The sequence below is a fragment of the Trachinotus anak genome, unplaced genomic scaffold (genome assembly GCF_046630095.1).
Source record: "Trachinotus anak isolate AG129_WGS33_773 ecotype Australia unplaced genomic scaffold, CSIRO_AGI_Tana_v1 ptg000031l, whole genome shotgun sequence".
NCBI lineage: Eukaryota > Metazoa > Chordata > Actinopteri > Carangiformes > Carangidae > Trachinotus > Trachinotus anak.
In genome coordinates, this window is record NW_027273882.1 from 3,088,918 (window position 1) to 3,110,420 (window position 21,503).

At 41.0% G+C, this 21,503-nt stretch overlaps 1 protein-coding gene across 2 annotated transcripts; it reads right to left on the minus strand.

Annotated features, from left to right (window-relative positions):
- Nucleotides 1–1,596: 1,596 nt before the first annotated feature.
- Nucleotides 1,597–20,668, minus strand: reps1 (RALBP1 associated Eps domain containing 1). 2 transcript variants are annotated; one of them, XM_071468012.1, is made up of 19 exons: nt 19,907–20,668; nt 18,345–18,468; nt 15,697–15,926; nt 14,870–15,032; nt 13,269–13,399; nt 12,133–12,295; nt 11,981–12,044; nt 11,138–11,292; nt 9,619–9,740; nt 9,108–9,188; nt 7,588–7,675; nt 6,680–6,781; nt 6,290–6,350; nt 5,670–5,868; nt 5,345–5,539; nt 4,836–4,925; nt 4,448–4,602; nt 4,227–4,332; nt 1,597–4,139 (listed from the first exon to the last, which is right to left on the minus strand). In XM_071468012.1, exons 1-19 carry the CDS (start codon nt 20,057–20,059, stop codon nt 4,071–4,073), a joined length of 2,451 nt encoding a protein of 816 aa, XP_071324113.1. In that variant the 5' UTR covers nt 20,060–20,668; the 3' UTR covers nt 1,597–4,070. The 2 variants fall into 2 exon arrangements, with proteins under 2 accessions (XP_071324113.1, XP_071324114.1); XM_071468013.1 differs by lacking the exon at nt 9,108–9,188 and having other exon boundaries at nt 19,907–20,655.
- Nucleotides 20,669–21,503: the final 835 nt, after the last annotated feature.

The window sequence follows — 21,503 nt, forward strand, 5'->3', positions numbered from 1 at the left end:
ATGTTAATGCACATATAACAAAAGTTTGAACCCCTGAGTCAGTGCTAATCATCTCCTCTGTGGCAGAGAGTCTTTCTGTTCCTGATTGAGACATGTTCACCCTCTCTTCCTGCAGATCACATCAAGTTCTGAGATATTATTAGGCACAGAGTGTCTGACGTTCAGGTCAGAGGACTGTGAGGAGCCGTTCAAAAGCTTCAGAATGTGTTTGCTGAAGTATCTCATGGTGGATTTTGAGATCTGCTTTGGATCATCAACCAGCCACTTTTCAGTTTTCCTCTGTACAATGTTTCCTGTGCCACACAACCGTAAGTGCTGTTACTCAGTACTGACTGAAAATCGTTAGTGCACGCCATTACTGTTTTAAGTAATGGTGATAAATAACTAATAAAAAGTAACGGTGCAATAACATTAGAGGAAAGGCTCATTTTTAATGTCTTTGTAGCTGCAGGGTTGAAATCATGCAACTGAATATTACTGTTGCTGTCAATACAACTATAGAGGAAATATCTCAAATTTCGCAGTGTATGATGATGATGTCACATCACCTCTGGTGGCCTGCTATAGGTTGAGTGTTTGCAGGGCATTTTGGGTAAATATAATTAGTTTGTATTTTATAGCAGTTGGAGTCACTACAGTCTGCAATGAAGTACACTCAGATTTTACTAATTTTCCTTAGTCCTAACATTTTTTATTATTATTTTTTAACTTATAGGTAAAAGTTTAGGACCATTTCTAAATATTACAAATATTTATTTATGTTTTCAAATACCAGACCAGTTTCTCATATAAATGAAGATGTCAGCAAAGAGAGCAAAGTTTAAAATATTGTGCCGTTTTTATTTTTGTGTAAAAATCACACAGCTGCTAGTTGACTCTGCAGAGATACAGTACATCCATGCAGTTTAACATCTAGGATCCCACAGCCAAGAGAGAAGGAATTAAATAGAATATTCTTTCGCTGTTAGTCAGCAATTAATGCAAATTTACATATGAGTCCAAAAGTGTGTATCATGTACAATATACAACACAGATCTGGGAGCAAATAGCATTCAAAATCCCATCAAAGACTTTGTTAACGACTGATTGCTTCTGCCTGCATGGATTGCCTTTTGGGTTTAGGGATGAGGAGAGAGCTATTGTGCTAGCAAACATAAATCAATCCCACATGAAGGTGTTTAATAGGGTTTTCAATGTATTAGTTCCAGGTCTGGAAACAACATAACACACACGCACCCACGCCTGCACACACACACACACACACAAAGTACATCATCATCATCCTCAACAGCAGAAAAAAGAAGGCGAGCCTTGATACGACAAGGAAGAGAGGTCAGTCAGCCACCGTGGAAACCTGAACGCCGGTCGGGGGAGTAAGGCTTTAGAAGAAGACAGATTCTTCACCAACACACAGGAAGCTCCAGGGAGAAAACAGTTACACATACACACACAAAAAAAAAAGAAGAAAAGAAAAAAAAGAATTTATCAAACAAGACAGGATATTTTAGGGCACTGGCACAAAAATCTTAGTTTCCAGGTTGTACTGAAGAAATAAAACTCGAGTGGTTCAGTTGTTTTTTTTCGTCTTAAAGCATCTTCTTTTTTTTTTTTTTTTTTTTAAATACATGTGAAAGACAAAAACAACATGCAGGTTAAAAGAAAGCAAAGGTCAAGTTAACAAATAAAAATACAAAAGAAATAAGGAGGGAGGGGGAAGTTAAGTTCAAAGTGCTGTCGGGTCATTCAGGTCTCCCACTCTGTTGACTGGTCTCTATCTGTAGTCCTGTTAAGCTTCATCTTGCAGATTTCAGGTGAAACTGCCCTGATAAAACACTGATCTGGAGGTTACTTCCCTCTGAAGCCGGGAGAGGGGGGGGGGGGGAGTGGACTGCTCGTCAGTACGAAAAAAAAAATCAACAACAAAAAGGCAAAATGAATCACAAACATACAGTAGATGGTTTTTCTGGAAGATCTACGATACAAAAACCAGATTATTACTGTTCACACAGTTGCTACTATCATAGTACAAACAGCTAAGTATAGTTGGTCTGTGGAGATGTATCGCCTGTACTTGCATAGAGCCGACTGCCCAGGTGGAAAACTGTTGTATTTTCAAATCAGTTATCATCTCTTTCTGCACCATCTGTTATCATCTGTGCACTTGTGTTTGCTGAGCAGAAATATCACAGGAAAACTTCTTCTTCATCAGCAACACAATTCTTCATAAACGCCACCTCCTGCAGTCAAGCAGCTGAAAAATCTTCAAACCCTTCAAGTGAATGTCTTGTTCTGACTAAATGCTTTCCCCCATCCAGGTGAGACTGAAAATAACCTCAGGAATCGAGAGTGAGAGGTTCAAAGGAAAGTTGAAATGTTGCGCCACAGCTATGTTAAAAGAAAAAAAAACCTGTAGGAAGGGAAATGAAGTTGCATTTTTTTTTCTTCTCTTTAAAACACAGCTCAAGTAGAGGTGAGAGAGCAGAGTGAGAGTTCAGTCATTTGGCATTAAAGTTAATCCGTTCAGTCACATCAATCCCCACACAACACTGTAACAGCAAGGAAAAAAAAAACTAAACAGAAAACACAGCATTCATTCATCATGTCACACCATCACACACACATACATATGTAGACTTCAAGGGGCAGTAAGAAGATGGTTGTCTGCTGAATTCATGTCACAGGATGAGTCAAAAAAAAAAAACAAAACAAAAAAAAAAACCTTCACCATGATGATGACGCCATAAAAAGGCGTCACAAACACAAACACACAAACACACAACACACACACACACACACACACACACACACACACACACAAAGAAGTCCTGTCTGGAGGTAGCCTAATATGCTTTAATGGGGAGACCAACCACACCAAATTCCAGTCAAAAACAAGCCAATTTTGCAGTCCTTGCTTACTGGCAGACGTAGGTTCCTACTGTAGACTTCCTTCGGTTTTCAAAGCGTCTAATATGTGCTGTAGCATGTTTCTGCCTTCTGTTTTTAACTCAAAATCGTGGACAGCCATTGACATTCAGGAGGCAAATGTTTAGTAAGAGATTATATTTAAAGCAGAGATGTTTTCCATGACTGTTGTCCAGTTTTAAATATGGATTCATAGCAGTCAGAAAGATGTCGTGCCAATAAGCAAGAAGAAAAAGTAGAAGTTCAACATTTTGGGAATACATTTATTCACTTTCCTTCCCAGTCAGATGAAATAGTTGTAGCGTGAAGCACCCCTAAAAACCATAAATTATTGTTTTTACATTTGTGTTTTTGTATGGATTCAACAAATGAGAAACACTGTGTTAATTTGTGAATTTTAGAGGTGTTGGTAGGTGCAATTTTTAAGCTTTGGAGGGAGCCAGGCTAGCTGTTCCCCCCTGCTTCCAGTCTTTATGCTGAGCTAGGCTAACTGCAGATTTCACCTCTGCACTTCAAACTCATAAGACTCATATAGAACTTCTCATCTCACCCGTAGAAAGACAGCATTTCAGCAAACTTCAAAGTCGTCTCTTTAAATTTGCCTGATTTTCAATTTGGTGTGGCAGAGTCCGTATCCCAAGAGAGAGCAAACATACTGATGCTAGCCTCAAGTTAAGTCACTGAACAGGAACACAAATACACAAACAGTCACACAAACACGTGACTCACACACTCCGCCTTTCTTCTTCAGTCATTCAGAGAGTAAAGTAATCAGACACCAGCGTTGGCCGCGTCTTGTCTGCTTCTCCAAACCGTTTCTCAGTTCACTGTCATCCTCACCTTCACCTCTCTTCAGAGAAAATTTGAAAAGTGCCAGTTTGTAAAATCCCCCCACGCTCCTGTCACCTCCTCTCTCTTAGTTAAGACTGTGCTCTCGAGTCCTTCCGGGTTTATGATTGATAACTGTGTGATTGAGCGTGAACGTTTTTAACGGAGCCCTGCGGCAGGTCGGAGCCTCAAGGGAAAGCCGGGATGATGGTAGGAGGGAAGGAAGGTAGGAGGGAGCGAAGGAGGGATGGAGGGGTGAGTCACACCGAGGCCCACAGCCTTGCTTCGGATGAACAGCCGAGTTTTCCTCCTCACGTTGGTCAAAGGTGAGAGAAAGGTCTGAGCTGCTCCAGCTGGACTTCCAGAGATATCCTCTCTTCGAGCAGGTCCTGGAAGATGAAGAGTAACAAGTGACTTTTTTTTTTTTGTGCCTTAAAGAGTCAGAAAGAAAACATTGAAGTGCATATCCTCCATACCTTCAGCTGTTGCTGCAGTTCACTGTTAAGTCTTGCCAACACTGTATTAGTCTCCTTGTTTCTTCTGATTGAAGCTTGAATCGCTTTTTTGTCCTTTCCTACTGACCTGAAGACACACAAATACACACTCTTTTACTTAAAACGGGCTACGTACAAAAATAACAACTCCTGTTTAAGAAGACCTTCGAAAGTCTCATGGACCAGGCAGCCACGGCTCCTACCTGGGGATGGAGGGCTGAGTGGCCAGGACAGCAGCTATGACGTTTGATTTCTGTGGACCGTGCTGCTCGTCCTCCGGTCGCAGCTCATCCTCAGATTTCAACCTCCGACGTACGGGTTTGGGAGGAGGAGCTAGTGGACCAGACGAACCTTTGATCTGATGGGAATTCAAACATAAATATATGCAACTGAGTGGGATAAAAACACATTGCTCCTCTGTGTCTTTTTAACAGTTGGCAAAGAAACAATTGCATTGAACTTTGACCCATGTGCTTACAAAAGATATGACATACATCTGCATTTTTCAGTTACCACTCAGTGAGGTGTAATAATTGTTTTTAGGGTTTAGATAATCTGTTGTGCAGCAGATTTAAGAAGATGTTAACATACAGAGTTGACAGTAGTTGAGGCTCTTTCATCTGCTTGGCCATCACTCTTCACTGTTCTCAAAGGGCCAGCTCCCTCTGTCGCCTTGTCCCCCTGTGGACACAAAATCATTTATATAAGTAATGACACGTCAAACTCCAAACTACCAAACAGCCTCCCAGACGCGGAATATAACAAAAACAACAGCTCAATTGGATCATTGTGTGTCAGTCCTCTAGTGAGGTAGTTTGGATCAGGTGTGAACACTTTAGATTCCAGCTAGTACTGACAGAGCATAAACTGGCTTTTACTGGCTCAATGTCTGCATCATGCAGATGCATTTCATTTGTTGTGAAACCTTTGACCATAAACTGGTAATAAAAAGACAGTTGTCAGCGTGCCTGTGTGAAAATACTTTCAGGGTGTTGGTTGGGTGTTTCTCATAATGTCACTCATCTGACTTGCAAAGCTCAGAAATTATTCATTAAATATTTACCATGAACGGCTGCGTAGAAATACAGACAGACACTTACCTGTCCGGCATCACTGTGTTTGTCCACCTCCGGCAGGCTGGAAGGCTGTTCAGAGGCGGCGAAGGCCTGAAACTGACTGAAGTCTGCGAAATTGGGCTGCTGGGGAATCTGCTGGGGCGAGGTGGTGGTGAGCACTGCCCCGCCTCCCGGCACAGCCTCTGTCTCCACACGATGTCCAGTGTGCGGTGCTGATGTCTGCGGGGAGGAGAAGAGAGAATTTCTGTCCTTGAACCCATCGTTACTGCTGTTAAAACTGGGTTAACTATACATAAATGATATGAAAAGTCACTTTGAATTTATTTATTTTTGTTGGTGTCTGTCTGACCTGTGTCGGCAGTGGTCGAGGAGGCACAGCAGGCGGGTAAGCTATCGTGGAGGGCTGTGGTTGCCCTGCGGCTGATGCGGCAGCGAAGGTACGATTCATGTCCAGGGACGAGGAGCGAGAGTGAGAGGGGTGAGGGCGAGGTGGAGGCGGAGGAGGTGCGACCACCTTCAAAGCCTCAGGAGACGTACCCGACTGAGACCTGAACACAAACATTTATGTTTCTGGAATTATGGCTGAGATACAAATTTTCACTCCACCTATTTTTACAGTGTGATTTATCCAAACAAAATGGTGTGAAAAAGATGGTCAACTAAACTCACTGAAAACAGTGACTTATAATGGTGTGAGAAAATATTTTAAATATAAATTGTTATGACTTCATTAGTTGTTAATCTGCAGGTAATTTTTTTTAATTAATCAATTAATATGCAGAGAAATACAAAAAAAAAAATCCCACAACCACAGAACCCAAAGTGACATCCTCAAATGTCTTGTTTTGTCTGACCAAACTTTCAACTTTCGCTTGCTTGACTGAAAAAAATTATTTGTTTTCAAAATTTGCAAATCATTTCAACTTTGAACATGACCAAAAAAAAAAAAAAGCTGTGACAACTACTGACCTTTGTCTTGTGATTGGCTCCTGGTCTGACGTGAAGGAGTCTGAGCTGCTATAACCATCACCTCCATGGAGACAAAATAAACACTTAGTCAACCTACTGACATATAAAACTTTTAATAATGTTTTACTCACCACACAAAGTCCACAGAAATATCATATCAACACAGTACAACATGAGCACACTGAGCAGTTGGACCTCGTTACTAATATATGCTGCATTAATAACATTAAAGGAGCTGATTTATTCATTTCTCCCATGCTGATGAAAACACACCTCTTTTACTGTTTATTTTTTTTGCGTGCTTTCAAAAGGTTTTTTTTTGTAGCATATAGAAATAAAGCTTTGATTCAGCGTTGAACTCTCTTGTGCAGCAGATTGTCCTTCACTCACCTACAGTGTTGGCGGCTACAAACTTCATGGAGGCAGGTAGTTTGGCTTCTTCTGACAGTTCTGGAGGTTTGGCGAGCAGAGGACTAGTGGGGTGGTTGTGGTCTAAAGATTAGCAAAACAACAGGGAAGCAAACAGTGTTGAGTCCACTGAAGTCATCTGTACAGGACACAGATTTCCACTGCATGTTTATGAATAAAGAAAGTGCTGTCTGATTATGTTTAAAGACAGTTTCTGTTTACTGAGGAAAAAATGACAGCCTGTTGGGTTATCATTACCTTTCCAGTGTTGCAGACTCAGCAAGGCACACGATGTTCTAAGGCGTTAAACATACACTCTCATACTGACTGTGCTGATTGGCGCTAGATGTTTTCAAACCTCAGTTGCTCGAATCAGATTTATTTATGCAGGTTTCACACTGGTTTTAAATCACATCCGTAAGTTATGTAAAGCTCCTAACAACTCTATCTACAACAGCAGTCAGAGCTTGTGTTGTAAAGATCCACACGCATAATGAGATAAAGTGATTACACTGGCAAAGAGTGATTACTCTGATTAAAGGAAATATTTGTTTGACAAGATTCAATTGAAGAATCCTGATTGGATGTCTGATGCTGTGATGAGTTGGCGTATTAATGTAGAGACTTTTGTTATGACAAGATTCATAGAGGAAGCTAGAGGACACTCTATCCTACAAAATTGATATATTTGAACATCATAATAATTTTGGAAGTGTATGTGATAATTTGTTATGTTGCCATCAAGGTTATGGTTAAGGTTATGTGTCTTGTAAGGACACACAGGCTGGGCACCAGATAGGGTGCAGAACACTCTAATAAACAATATTCATTCATATTCAGTTATAAATCAGGATGGTGACAATCAGAAATGAAGCCAGGGGCTTTCTCACCGCTGCCGGTCCTCTTCAGCTCCATCTCCTGCATGTGGATCTTACTGGGTGTCATCCGGATGGGAACTGGGTGAACGATGGCTGTGTCCTGGAGGACACAAGACAGACAAAAGCGACAGCGAGGTGAGACAGGCAGATTTACGAAGGGACAGAGACGAGTTTCACAGTAAGAGAGATGTGATTTGTTGTGCACAATAATCATCAATTGTTGAGGAGTTGCCTCCATCTCCATCATTACTTGGTTTGACAAGTAGCAGCCCTGCTGTGTGTCAAATGCATATATATACACTGACCATTCTCATTGAGATGTCACTGTGATGGAGGCCTGTTGGTGAAGTGAAATATAACTACACACAAGTACTGCAATTAAGTGCAAATCTGATGCACTAATACTTGAGTTGTTCCATTTTATACTGCACTATAATTAAAAAGTAGAGATTTTACTTTTACTCAGCGTAAATTACTTGAATTTGCAGATTAATACTTTACATACAAAATATATGATGGCCTTATATTAAACTAGTCAACAAGATATAAAATGGTTCAAATCATCTTACTACAAGGTTAAAATGCTCCTTTATAAATGCATGAGTAACAGTAATCCAGTGATATAATAAATAACACCATAAAAATCACAGTAGCCATTTCTCTTCATAAAAAAAAAACAAAACTTATTTTTCTAAAAAAAAATACCATCATGCTTTTACTCAAGTGACATTTTCAATGCAGAACTTTTAGTTGTGATGGAATATTTCATATTGAAGAATTCAGTAGCCACTTTTACTTAAGTAAAGGATCTGAATACTTCTTCCCCAACTGCATGAGCCTCTGTGTGTGTTACACCCTCTTACTAAAGAGTCTATGTGTGATATAAAAAAAAAAAAAAAAGCAGATCATCAATTTGTTGTTCCATTTTATGTCATTGTTTAGGTTCTGCTCAGTGATTTTTACACTGGGATTTCTGCCCAGAATTACTGAGCACGTAAAAGCAATCTCAAAAAGATGCACACTCCTGCAAATTGTGGTAGTCAATGCTGCACTTTTCATCACATTAATTGTGCAGAGCCATTCCAGAGCTAGTTATTGGTAGAAGGAGAAGAATATCTGCCTGAGAGACAATTTTTTTAAAAAACTTCACAAAGTACTTGGGATAGTTTAACAGTAAATGACAAAACACCACACAACTTTGAATACTTACAGTAATGACCATACATGGAAACATTTATCTGTAACAATCTGCAAATGCACTAGTGATTGGTGGATGTCACTGTAGGAAAAAAAAGGTGATGTCCAATAGAAGCTAAGCCAGCCAAATCACAACACACGCTACCCACTGCTGATGCAGCAGACTGCATTTAGAAAGAACACCATGCACAGAGAGAGTGACAGAGTGATAGAGTGACAGAGAGAGAGAGATTCAGAGAGGGAGAGAGAGGGAGAGAGAGAATGCAGAGAGATCCAGAGAGGGTTAATGTCCGTCCATTAATGGTGAAACCATGCATACTAAGTGATTGACTTACAGGGTCAGCTGGTGCAATGTTAGAGTCAAATTGGGTCAGAGTTTGTGAGCTGGAGGAGCGCTCGCTAAACGTCTCCCACTGCTGCAGGAGACAGGACAGACAGTGAGAAAAAACACGTCAGTCAGCCAGTGCAGTGACATCACACAATTACATCATCAGTCTGAGCCACGAGCATCTGTAATGTGACATCACCAGTCACTGAAAGACGACGTGGTGACGTGACATCATCAGCCGGCGTGGGAACTAAACAGACATCGCTGACTTTCGCACAGAGCCACCACAGTCCGAGAAGTAAGAGAAGAGGTGGTGAATTATCAGTAATTATGTTTGGTGATGAAGAGGTTGGAGTGGCGATCAATTCATGGTGGATGGATAAAGAAAAAGGCAAAGTCGCCTAATTAACCCTGAGCAATTACTCCAGATGAATCAAACTCAAGCAAAAAGCGAACAGATGTGGGAGTTTACAGTATGTGTGAAAGTACAATGAGTAACCATGTGTGTATGTGGGAACCTCATTGCTCTGGTTCATCTCTGGCCAGGCCTGGTTGAGTGAAGGCATGGAGGGAGACTTGCTGGGGGTGACCTCAACCGGGGAGCCCGAGTATCCGACGTCAGCAGTTGGCTCCGGGACCTCTGTGTAGGAAATATCCGACACAGGTTAGATTCATATGTATGGGCCTCAGATAATTAACAAATGTGATAAATACACTGCAAAATCGTGAACATGTGAACACAACATTCAAAGGAACAGAGCTCTAATAGGGATTTAAAAAATCTTTTGTCAGTCAAACAAACCTGAGAAATACAAACTAATTATATGAATCTGTGTCAATAAAAACCACTTTGGTCTGCATGTGCTCTTGTGTTGAAATGAAGGTTTTTTTAAACCACTGTTAAAGGGATAGTTTGATATATTTGTAAATGTATTGATGTATTAAGATTCCTCTGTGATGTCTGAACCGTAATATGAAGCTACTGCCAGCAGGCGATTAGCTTAACTCAGAAACACAGACAGGAAGAAGTGGGACACAGGCAGCCTGGCAGGTTTTCACTTGTTTGTTTAATCCCGACAAAAACTGAAGTGTGAAAACGACATGCTGAGGTTATGTGCCGGACCATTTCTTGGCTGTGCATTGTGCCTTCATGGAGTTTCCTCTCAGTGTCAAGGAGACGTCAGGTGGTCATTGGCAACTGGCGATAGCTTCATACTCGTCAAGCAGATATGAGAGTAGTAGCCGTGTTCTCCTCTAGAGGTTGTCAATAAAGAAAATAAGCATGTTTCCCAAATGTTGAGCTATTCCTTTAAATACCACAGGCAGATGTGGTGCAGAGTCAGCAATCTGCAGCAAGATTTAAAGATGACAAACTGAGGTGGAACAGAAAAGCTTACAAAGGTCTGAAAACTCATCTGCATGGAGGTGGGACACTGGAGGCTGAGGAAGTCGTGGCAGAAACGTGAATTACTGAAGCTGTTTATCAACATCCATTGTGACTATCTGCAGTTTCTCTGATATTATAACCTCTGCTCCCCAGAGGATATAATATTAAGCAGCAGCAGTTTTAGAAACAGCAGCTTTGGCAGGCACTCTAAATAGCAATGATAAACAAACACTCTGCAGTTATTAGATTTGGCAGTCCATGGCTAAAAGGATGAAATCCGACACCCCAACAGTTTTTGTTTTTGTGTCTGTCCTAAAGAATTTTGCATCGTGTGTGGCCACAACTTTTAAAATACAGGAAACAATTTTGCCTTCTTTGCTATTCTGATATTATCTTATAATAGAGCAACAAGTTAATAAGTAATGCCAAATCAACATGCTGTTAATTGCCATCAGCTAATGAGTGGACGTCATGTTAAAAGGCAGCAGAACAAGCAGCTCCATCATGGAAAGAACAGCTCAATAACCAGAAACAGGCAGGTTCTGCACACTGCAGTGCTGTCACCTGACAGGTTTTATGACACCTGACGTTGAGAAATTAGGAGAGGGAGCAACAGTAAAGAGAGAGAGAGCCAGAGTAAGACTGTGTACCTGCTGAGTCATCCAGGTCAATCAGCTTTGGCATCAGGCTCTCAGGCAGCTTCTCGGGGAGGTCATAGCCATTCTTCCTGGCCACAACCAGGTGGAAAGCGGCGCAGAACTCGTCCAGGGTCAGCGCTCCGTCTTTATCAAAGTCTGACAGCTCCCTTCAAAACACACATTACAAATGAGTGAGTCTCCAGTCCTGACCAAATGCATCACAATGGCGACAGAAGCTGCCTCACAGAGCTTATTCAAAGTGGATCAGGTTTGTGAAGACTGCTGCCTTTCAAATCTGACTTTATCTTCCCCCATATTATTCAAAAAGTCCACTTCTGCTTCGACTAGTTCAGATGTGTTGGCTGCATGAAAGCAGGAAGCATCAGTATTTATGCAGATGGCCCATTTATACACAAAAGCCCTGTTCCATACAACATTCAGTTTGCAGAGCTCATGATACTAGCAGTCACGAATCCTGCTCAAAACAAGCTGTGACAACTGAAATTAAGGTTTGCGCCTATGCAAACAAGCCTGAACAGTAATGTGAGCTGACAACTGGTTTTTGATATGTAGTAATTAACTGTGCAATTATCCAGGAACATTTTATCCGCCTTCAAAACAATGGCAGGTTGATAGAGGAGGCTGGTGGCTGGAGGCCCCTGCCAAATGTACTAGAGCCTTTAACAGTTTTACCACATCAAGTTGAATAATTACTTAATTACTGAACTTTTAAAATAGCTGAGCAGATTTTTACTGTCATCCAACCGCCATGTTATAAAAGATATGATGGTCAACGAGTCCATTAATAGGTGCACAGTCGGTTCAGACGTCTTGGCGACACATTTAACAACTCACCAAATATGTGACAGCTCCAATATCGGTAGTTTTGATTTGGTGAAGAACTCTTTTGCTGCTGAACCTGGAAACATGAAGGAGAGGATTCAGTTGATTTCTGTTTTACAAGGAGCTTGTGCTGCGTGTGTGTGTGTGTTTATGCATTTCCCTACCAGGTATGAAGCCGTTGAGGTCGGGCTGGATGGTTTTGAACTGGTTAATATAATACTGCCTCTGCTCGTCTGTGATCTTCCACGGATCATCATAGCCGCTGGACTGTCGCTGGATCTCGTTGGTCATTGCTGCTGAGGCCACTGTTCGTATCGTTGTGCTTTCCTGTGGTAAAGGTGAAGTTAAAAGGACAAATTATTAAAGGCATAATTCAGTAAAGCAGGTTAGGATAAAACTCTTATCTATTTAAGTCCCCTTTCTTTAGTGACTGTACTAGTCTTTAAAAACTTGTTACAAGTTCTTAAGGATGTGATACAAAGGTGGCACAGCATAAGGTTTTACTTTTTTTATACCACAGACTCTACATAACTCTGAGAAACTGGACTAGTAGGACAGACAGCTCATCATCAGTTCCCATTTTCTGAGCCAAACATGTTATTTGGCTCTGAATAACAATTTTACAAATTAAATAACATTATGTAAGAAGCTCAAACCCAGCGTGCTGTCTAAAATTAGCGACCGGGTGCAGGAGCCTTCACAGTTTCTTGATTTGTCTGAGCAATGTCACACAAGCTGCGTGAGATTCAATCTCGCAGCTCTGGCAGATGGAGCACTGATATACAATGCTGGCTGATGTCTGAAGCACCACTGTGGTTAGTATGATACCTAATGCTTTATGTTTGCAGTGTCTGATGGCGTCTTTCCCTCTGATGAAAGAGGTCAATGATGTTTACCATCATGATTGACACAGCATTTTTGCAACCTGCTAATTTAAATTAATTGTATTATCTATTGGAGGCCACTGGTGTGTCCTGAGGCTATAAATGCATGCTTCGCCGATATGCAAGCTCATTTTTCCTGTGTCCTTTGTGGATGTAAATCAGGGAAAGAAAGATATGCTGATTTTTTTAAATTAAAAATAAAGCCCTTACATTTTTTAGCATCATAGCAAATGGTGATAATGGTGAATCCTGGCCTGATTTGTTCATCTTTATAAGAACTAGAAGAAAAGAGCAGGTTTGCTTTCCTGCAGAGCACTTTGAAGCTAAATTACAGCAACAACAAGTCAGTTGCACAAACTATAATTGCAATGTTTTGGGAAAATTGAGACTGTGACAAAAGCAAAGTGCTGCCCCACCTGGACTGACGAGGGATGCATTGCTGGGAGCGTGCTGGATGGCGGGGTGTCTGCTGTGAAACTGACCCAACTTTCCTGACCTGGGGGAGGCGGCGAGTGGGACGACCACATGCCATCACCGGACACTGGACCTGGGAGGGAGGAAGAATCTAAGATGTATAGTCACAACACATTCAACACAAATAAATATACTGCAGGTGTTATTAGCAAAGAAGAAGGCTTAGAACAATCATATTTGAAAAGCTGGAATCAGCAGATGTTTGACATTTTTGCTGGAACAAATTTGATGATTTATTGACTATCATTCAATTTTCTATTGCTCAGCTAATTTGCTTAATTGTTGCAACTCAAAAGATTATTTTCACATTACTCCTTTTTGGATTCTCTCCACCACATTTTGTGCTGACTACAGTAGGCCACAGGTCATGTGATGTCCACTTTGTTCCCCTAATGACTAACTGCAGTAACTGCTTTTCTCAGAAAGCATCATAAACAGTACATGCAAGCTGCAAAACATAAACACAACCAGTATGTTTCATTATGCTGACTTCCTTTTTCACTATAATCCAGACCAGTGGCAACTTTTCTGCCACGTGTCTCACATTTTTTCATTATGGATGTTTTTGTTATCATCTTCCGTGGCCCACAGTGAGGGAAATGCTGCTTCTTCTTTGCTATAGTTGCAGAACTACGGTGTCAGTATCAATTTTACTCAACTAACCCTCAAAGGAAACTGTTATTGTTCAACTTGGGACCATTTCCTATTGACTTTAACTCACAGATGCAACTAACAACTTTGCTTTTCATTGTCAATTAATCTATTGATTACTTTCTCAATGACTCAATTAATCATTTGGCTTAAAAAAAAAAACAAAAAAAAACAAGGAAAGAGCAACAAAAGTTCGTCTCAGAGGGAAATCTTCAAATGTCTTTTTTTGTCTGACCAACAGACAGAAAAAGTGAAACGCTGAAGAAACTGACACCAGAGAACTTTGGTACTTTTTCCTGACAAAAATGACTCATAATCAACCATCAAAGTAGTTGCTGTTGAATTTGCTCTTGAACGTTGACGCTCTACTTTATTTTAAAAAAAGATACAAGTACATCAGCTAAATCAGTGGTGGGCAAATAGTGGCTGAGGGGCCAGATCTGGTTTTCGCCTTTTTTGTTTACACTAAAACTTTTACATGATTTTCCACTAATGTACTGTAGAGAGAATTTAATACATACAACACTCACGTAAATCGCAATTAATCTGACAGTGTCTACTCTCCAGACATAAACTACATCTGCATATGAAGCCTTTTCTGCCAAATAATAACACACACTGCTGTAACTCTTACAGTCATCAGTTTCTGGTAGTTAATTGTTCAGAATCCTAAAAGGATCACTTTAATTAATCATTTTTATTCTTAAACAAATTACATACATGCTGTTTCCCCCATACCTGGAAAACACTGGCACCACCAGTGAACCATGCTAAGAGAACTGGCCCACGGCTGAACCTTACTGCTGACCTAAACTCACTAACAACACTGTGAACATGGCACTAGTGTTATTAAGAAACTGCTGTTGAGCAGCAGTGGGTGGGTGGATGTTACCTGTTTGTGGTTCTCTGAACTGCGTCCACACGGCTCCAGTTGCAGCCACCACCGGCGGCCTGTCTGCGTTTCCTCCGCTGGGCTGCCGCTTGTGTTTCCTCCAGGAGTGAGGGGAGGTGGGGGGAGACTGGTGAGGGGAGACCACCGGGGATGTCGGTTCGGGCTGGTAATGGAAAGAAACACAAATTACACGATACATATTCAGTAAAAATAAAAACTAAATTGAATAAGAAGACCAGACACGTGATAAATCTTATTTCTCGAATTTGACACACACTGAAGTTACAGAAGCCCAGTGTGCACAAGTGTCGCCACCACTGTCTTACTACAAGGTTTCAATCTTGAACGTCCCACATTCAAACCAAGTAAAGGCCAATAAGTGCTGCTTCAAAAGCTTTTTTTTATCTGATATGGGATGTTCAAGCAACCACTAAGTGAGCATTTCACAATAGATGCACATAGATAAGAGTTCAGGAGGAGGTCTATATAACTGACTGGCAAAGAAAAAGCCAGCAGCAGAAAATTTCAGTGTCATGAGTTAAAAGCAATCAAACATACACAGGAAAAAACACAGGAAATGCAGCAGTATTCCAGTGGCATATCTTCAGTAACAGCTGGTTTCAGCTGTGGCAGGAAATAAAATGTGTGTACTATGTTGCCCAAAAGATAGATAATAGTAATGTCCATTTTAAATGCAGTTACTGCAGAACTAACTGTGGGAAAAGAGAGCAACCCCAAGCTTTAACCTATACCTTCATTTAATGTCTATCTACGTAATGGATTTATGAATCAAGTCATGCTTACACAGGAATAGTAGAATAACACACCTGTGGTTCTATGCTTGGTGCCAGGGGCTGGATGACCTCATGGACAGGAAGTGAAGTGGAGGATGGTGGACCCTTCTTGTTCTGGTGTCCCCTGCCTGGTGGTCTGGGTATTACTGCAGTAGCAGAGGCTGGGTACAAACCCTGGCTGTCTGTGTCCTGGTAGAGCGCTGCGTGCCTCGCCTCTGCCTCGTTCTTCCCCACCACAAACCTGGGCAGCGGCAGGTCTTTGACTGATGAGACAGGAGTCCATTCAGAGGATTAGAGGAAAGGTTTGTTTCATATTGATTTCAGAAAAGGAGCTTGAAGACCACAAAAAACAAAATCACTCTCCACTGCACTCAAATGGTCAGATATCATCATTTCTTGGTGGTCTATGTGTCTCCCTACATTTCCCAGAATACCCTTTTTGCAATCAGCTGTAGTTTATGGGTGTTTAGGCAGAAAATAACAGCTGTATAATGACAACAGCGTGACAGTATCCCTTTCAGAGGAGGCAGGATTGCTTCCTCAAACTGAACAAACCCTGAACTGTGATCTATTAAAGACACTGTTGCTGCAGTGAATGGCGCGCCTGTGTCTTCTACCGTGGATCTGTATGATGCCGATTGTAAGAGCAAAAGAATGAAAATAGAACAGAACGTTTACTCTTGTTCTGCCACAGGACTGACAACAACATGTAGAAGTTTAAAAAGTTCAAACATTACAGTACTGAAAATATATTAAAATTATTAAATTTTGAAATTTAAAAAGGAAGTCACTAATTAAATAAGGAATACAGAAACTAGTGAAACAGACAGGCATATGATAAAAAATATAAGATGTATAAAACATACATAAAAACTATTATCTACCTACTATCTGATTAAAAGCTCACAGCACCCACTGGGAAATAAATGTGGTTTGTGTCCTACTGGATTCTCCTAATTTAGCCCTGATCAAATGTAAAATGTTTACGCTGCTGGGGCAGGTTTTCTTTTTCCTTTTTACATAAATAAAAATCTTGATACAGATTTTAGTGAAAAAAATCTACTTGTCAGTGGTCTCTGGTGGACATACTATAAAATGGTTACTGGACACTGTTTTCAAAACATACAAATCTTTGTCATTCCAGTAACAGTTTCCTGTGACTTATCGGCATACACTGATACTGATAAATCCACAGTAAGCTAATATTAGCTATATATTGTTATAAAATTATAAAATAATTGTTAGATTAATCAATAATGAAGATAATTATCATTTGCAGCCCTAAAAGTCACTGAAATATAAAAGTACAACATATGTGCATGCACAAGTGAAAATGAAATAACCAGCAGAAAAGACACGACCAATGTGCACAACTGAATGTCTTCTCCTCGACAGCACACAGCAACTGAAACCAACTTTTTTTCTGAATTAGCTTTAGCTCCTGAAATGATTTAACTATCAATTCAATTCTGTATCTCATCCAGACCAAGGTGACTTTAGTCTTTTTAATAAACACAAAGAAAATGAACACTTCAATTCTATCTGTAACTCACTGTGTCTACTTCTGACACAGCATCAACTTTAAGAGTTTAAGAGTTGAAACATCCTCAAATGCAATAACTATCACATTGTACATCATGTCCATTTTTGCTATAAGGAAGTGGTTGCTCACTGTGGTTCCTTATATATACTTTTTAAAATCAAATTATGAAATGATTCCCGCAACTTCATGTTGCAATATTGCAACCCAAACAAGTCACTTGGTGCAGTGTGTGACATCTTCCCTCGTGTTTTTTGGAGACAAGTCGCACCAAAGGCAAACAAGAAAAATGCCACTTTGCAGTTAAACCCTTAAGGGTTTACACTACAAGCTCTATTTAGTTAAGAAACAGAAACTGGCGGAAGCTGCTCAAACATTGGGCAACTGCAACCTGCTGGCATTAATTGCTGGCATTAAATGTGTGAAATTATTTCTTATAAGATGTTCTTGTTGAAAGGGATTAACATTTTTGGGGTTTCTCATGGGCATCTGAACAGGAGGACCTGGGGATCAAACCACCAACTCTGCGATTAATGACCAACTGATTAAACAGGTGATTTGTCCACTGATAGCATTTCTTTTTACATGTGTAGGCCTGTCTTTTGTTCTGGTCTAGTAACAAAGACTGCTTTCTTTGGAGCTTGAAACATTTATGTGTAAGTTTTCATATAAATTGTACCCCAAAAAGAAGTGCTACCAAGTTTAGGTTCATCCTGTTTAACCCTGGTAATTCCTAGTGAATGGCTAATTCAAATGTTTCATATGTGAACAACCAAATCAGTCTTTGAGCACATGACATATTTAAAAAAAAAAATCTAAAAAAATAAAAGCCCTTTGCTTTCTGTCACATGATCTCCTTAAAATGCAATACGTTCTCGGTTCTAAAACAAAAACACTTTCTCACCAGTGTGGAGCAGCAAAAAGAGAAGAACCGCCTGATGTAACCAAAGATTTTAATAAGAAAGAAAAGTCTTGTTGCACTTGCCAGAGAACCTTGTGTGGCTGTTATGAGATGGTATTTTTTGGGAATCTGTTCCTGCTGGTGTTTGCAGGGCTTTGGGAGTAAGAGAAGAGGCCAAAAAAAAAAAAAAAAAAAAAGGTGCCAAACAGTGACAGTGATTGAATTCAACTGCAGACTCACCCGAGTTGAGGCTTTCCACTCTCAGGGGCAGCCCGGACTGGGCGATGGCTATGAGCTTGAGGGCAATGTAGAACTGGCTCCTCCCGAAGTGACCCAGGCGAGTGGCTCCACATAGCTCTGTGATCTAAACCCACACACAAGGACAAGGAGGAACAGTTAACAACATTGTGTTCATCTGAAACTCTGATATGAACCATTACTGATAAAGAGACGAGAAGAACTGGCCTTCACTCAAACATTTAAGAGAGACATAAGAATATAGAAGCCACAAGCAACACTGTAAACATTGGCTCTGTCGTAATGAGGTTCTCCAAAGACCATGTAAAATATGCAAACACATGCAACTCTTGACGTATTTTGTGATGCAGCTGTGATGCAGAAAATGATTTTAAAAAATAAAGCATTTTTTAGTGACAGTGTTTAATGCATAGTGTGTGACATGACTGGTAAGTGGATGCTAGAAAACAGTGGATGATTAATACCCAGGGAGTTAAACTTCATAACATTAGGATGACTCCTTAGGTGCAAGTCCTTCAGCACAGTGAGCCACAACACAGACAGCCCACCACAGCTGACTGATCCCTTTCTTGCTGACAAAGAACTTATTCTGAGTGTGAGTGGATACAAAGCACCAGTCACTTTTCTCAGCCTGTTACAACATGACATGGTAGCTGTACGCGTCTCACAGGCCACAGCAGTGTTCAGTGCACATTTTGAAAGTAGAGGATTACAACACTGCCTAATTCTTCCACCACACAGCTCCCCTTGTTGACCTTGAAAAGGATGCTGACTCACAAACTGCAAATATTGGCCTGCTGAGAGACCTGAAATCACAAGAATGAGCTGCTGCTGTTTAACTGGCTGCTCATAACTCACAGTGAACAGACTGAGCAGGGAAGGTCTGCATGGGATTATTCATGCTCCAACTACAACATGAATATTATAATCTGACAAAAGACAAAATATATCTGTGGGTCAGCACATATTTACAAAGTCTGTGTGAGAAACAGAGTCCTCTGCCATGGATTTTTGAGACAGTCTATGTTAAGTGACAACTTCTATAAATCAAATGGACGCTGCAACATTGGGTCTGCATTCCCAACATGTCAGCTCAACCTACTAACGAACAAGAAAAGCAGATGTTGATGGAGTGAAAAGACAGGAAAGAGTGGGCAGCAATCTGAGGCAAAGGGCTGCTGAGGACGGGATTTGCTACATTATGTCGCTGTTCAACACATGCCCAAACCAAAACAGGCATAGCAACTTCTGCTGTACGTATTTTAATGTTAATTTGAGCCACAATTTTCAAACCAAGGTTCACTATGTGACTTGGCTGCCTACTCTCTTTGGCTAAGGCTAACGTTAGCCAGAAGAAGGTGTGTCTCTTTTGCTGCGCAGCATTGCTAACCACCAAGGCTAACGATAGCTTTACTGGCTGACAGGTCAGCTCTGACAGCCGGGCAAGTTCGTGAAATGTCAATTCACAGTTGTACGTTTCGTGGCCCAGCCTCACAGTCTCATGATAACACTTTAAAAACTGGCAGTCGCTATCGCTAGCTTACCTGCAGGACAACTTCGCTGGGTAGCTGGGCCGCCCGGAAAAGGTCAAGAACTCTCCCGTTAGAAGCCACTTTTTTCGTGTTGTCCGTGTCGCAATAAACGAACAAATCCGAGTAATATTTCTGTTCGACATCACTCAACGTTAGACTTTCCATCGTAGTACCAATCGGACCTGAAAACCAGACTAGTTGGCCGTTGATTAGCCCTTAGCCAATGGCTGGGGCAGGATCCAAAAATGGGCGAGACTTCAGGATCCCAACTTAGCTAGCGTTGGTGCGCTAGCTAACGTAGAGGTTAGCAGGAATAATAACGTTCCCAACGCGTCGAGTCGACTTGTTGTCGTCTGATCCCGCTCTCAGCAAAAGTCCCTGATACTAACTGCGGACAAAGAGAGCCGATCCCCACTTCACGATTCAAACACTGAAGGTTTTCATACAGTTAATCACTTAGTTAACTTGTTGGGCCAGCCAAGCCAAGCCGAGCAGCCAACAGCTGGCTAGTAGAGCAGCGAGCTAACAGCTACCTTGATTCAAAGTCAGCGGCACTAACGTTATGCTAGCTGGCGAGTCGCTCGGCCGGGACAGCTACCGCCTTAATTTCACGGTGTGGCGCTTCCTCTCCCCTTTAAACCGCTGCGGGACGGCGTTTCTGCGTTTCGGTAGAGACGAATTCCTCTGCGGGGCCGTCAGACGTAAAGTTTCAGGGTCTTTAGGTTCCTTCCTCTGGTGATCATAGCCGCCATTCCTACTACAAGCGTCAAGCCACTCAGAGCTAGCCGACTACTTCCGGCACGGCTCTTCAAATCAAGACCTGTTCAGGGGCACTCAAAACCACTGGGTTACCGAAGATCCCTACCTAAATCCCCAGGTTTATTCCATTTAATTAATTATAAAGTTGTACTAATGAAGTACAAAATCAACTATGCCCCCAGTCTTGTAGAGGGACTCTAGTTTTAAGGTCTAAATTGAATTAGTTTATAGATTGTGGTTGTGAGCTGAGGTCTCAGTGAACATATTGTAATTGTCTGACCAACTGGGGAAGAAAACAAATATGGACATTTTAAAGGCTGGAACAAGTGAGGAACATGTGTTTTTCTGTTTTTAACTCAAGAAGAAACTTAAATGATTAATCAATTATCAAACTTGTTACATATTAATATTCTGTATATTAACTAAATATTAATCAGCCAACCATTTAATAATAAAGAAACTCCCATGTATAATCGGGGTCAATAGAGGGGCCTCACACTATATATATTACATGAATAGTTTGTGGTAATTTAATTAATTGTGAATTTGTTTAGTAACTTGTACAAGCACTATTGAAAATGAAATGATAAAGGACTTCCAGTGGGTGGTGTGTTTTGTCTGGCAGAGGGGCCTGAACACACATCTCGTGTTGTGATTTCATGTTGTGTATTCCTTAAATAATATCCAAATGATCGAACATCAAAGCTTGGGCCAACCAGTATTCCGCATTGGAAAAAACTGTTCACATTACACATAGATGGAGCGGGAAAGGAGGTTGTTGTGGGCCTAGAAGCATCTTTATACTCTGCAGCCCCCTAGTAATCCAGCATTCATGTGTTATGTCTTTATT

Excerpts from the sequence above, each read along its gene's own strand:
- reps1 (XM_071468012.1), bottom strand. The coding sequence starts at position 20,059 with ATGGAAAGTCTAACGTTGAGTGATGTCGAACAGAAATATTACTCGGAT. Across the intron at positions 4,926-5,344 it reads AACACAGTGATGCCGGACAG|GGGGACAAGGCGACAGAGGG; the intron begins GTAAGTGTCTGT and ends TTGTGTCCACAG. Across the intron at positions 4,333-4,447 it reads ACTCAGCCCTCCATCCCCAG|GTCAGTAGGAAAGGACAAAA; the intron begins GTAGGAGCCGTG and ends GTGTGTCTTCAG.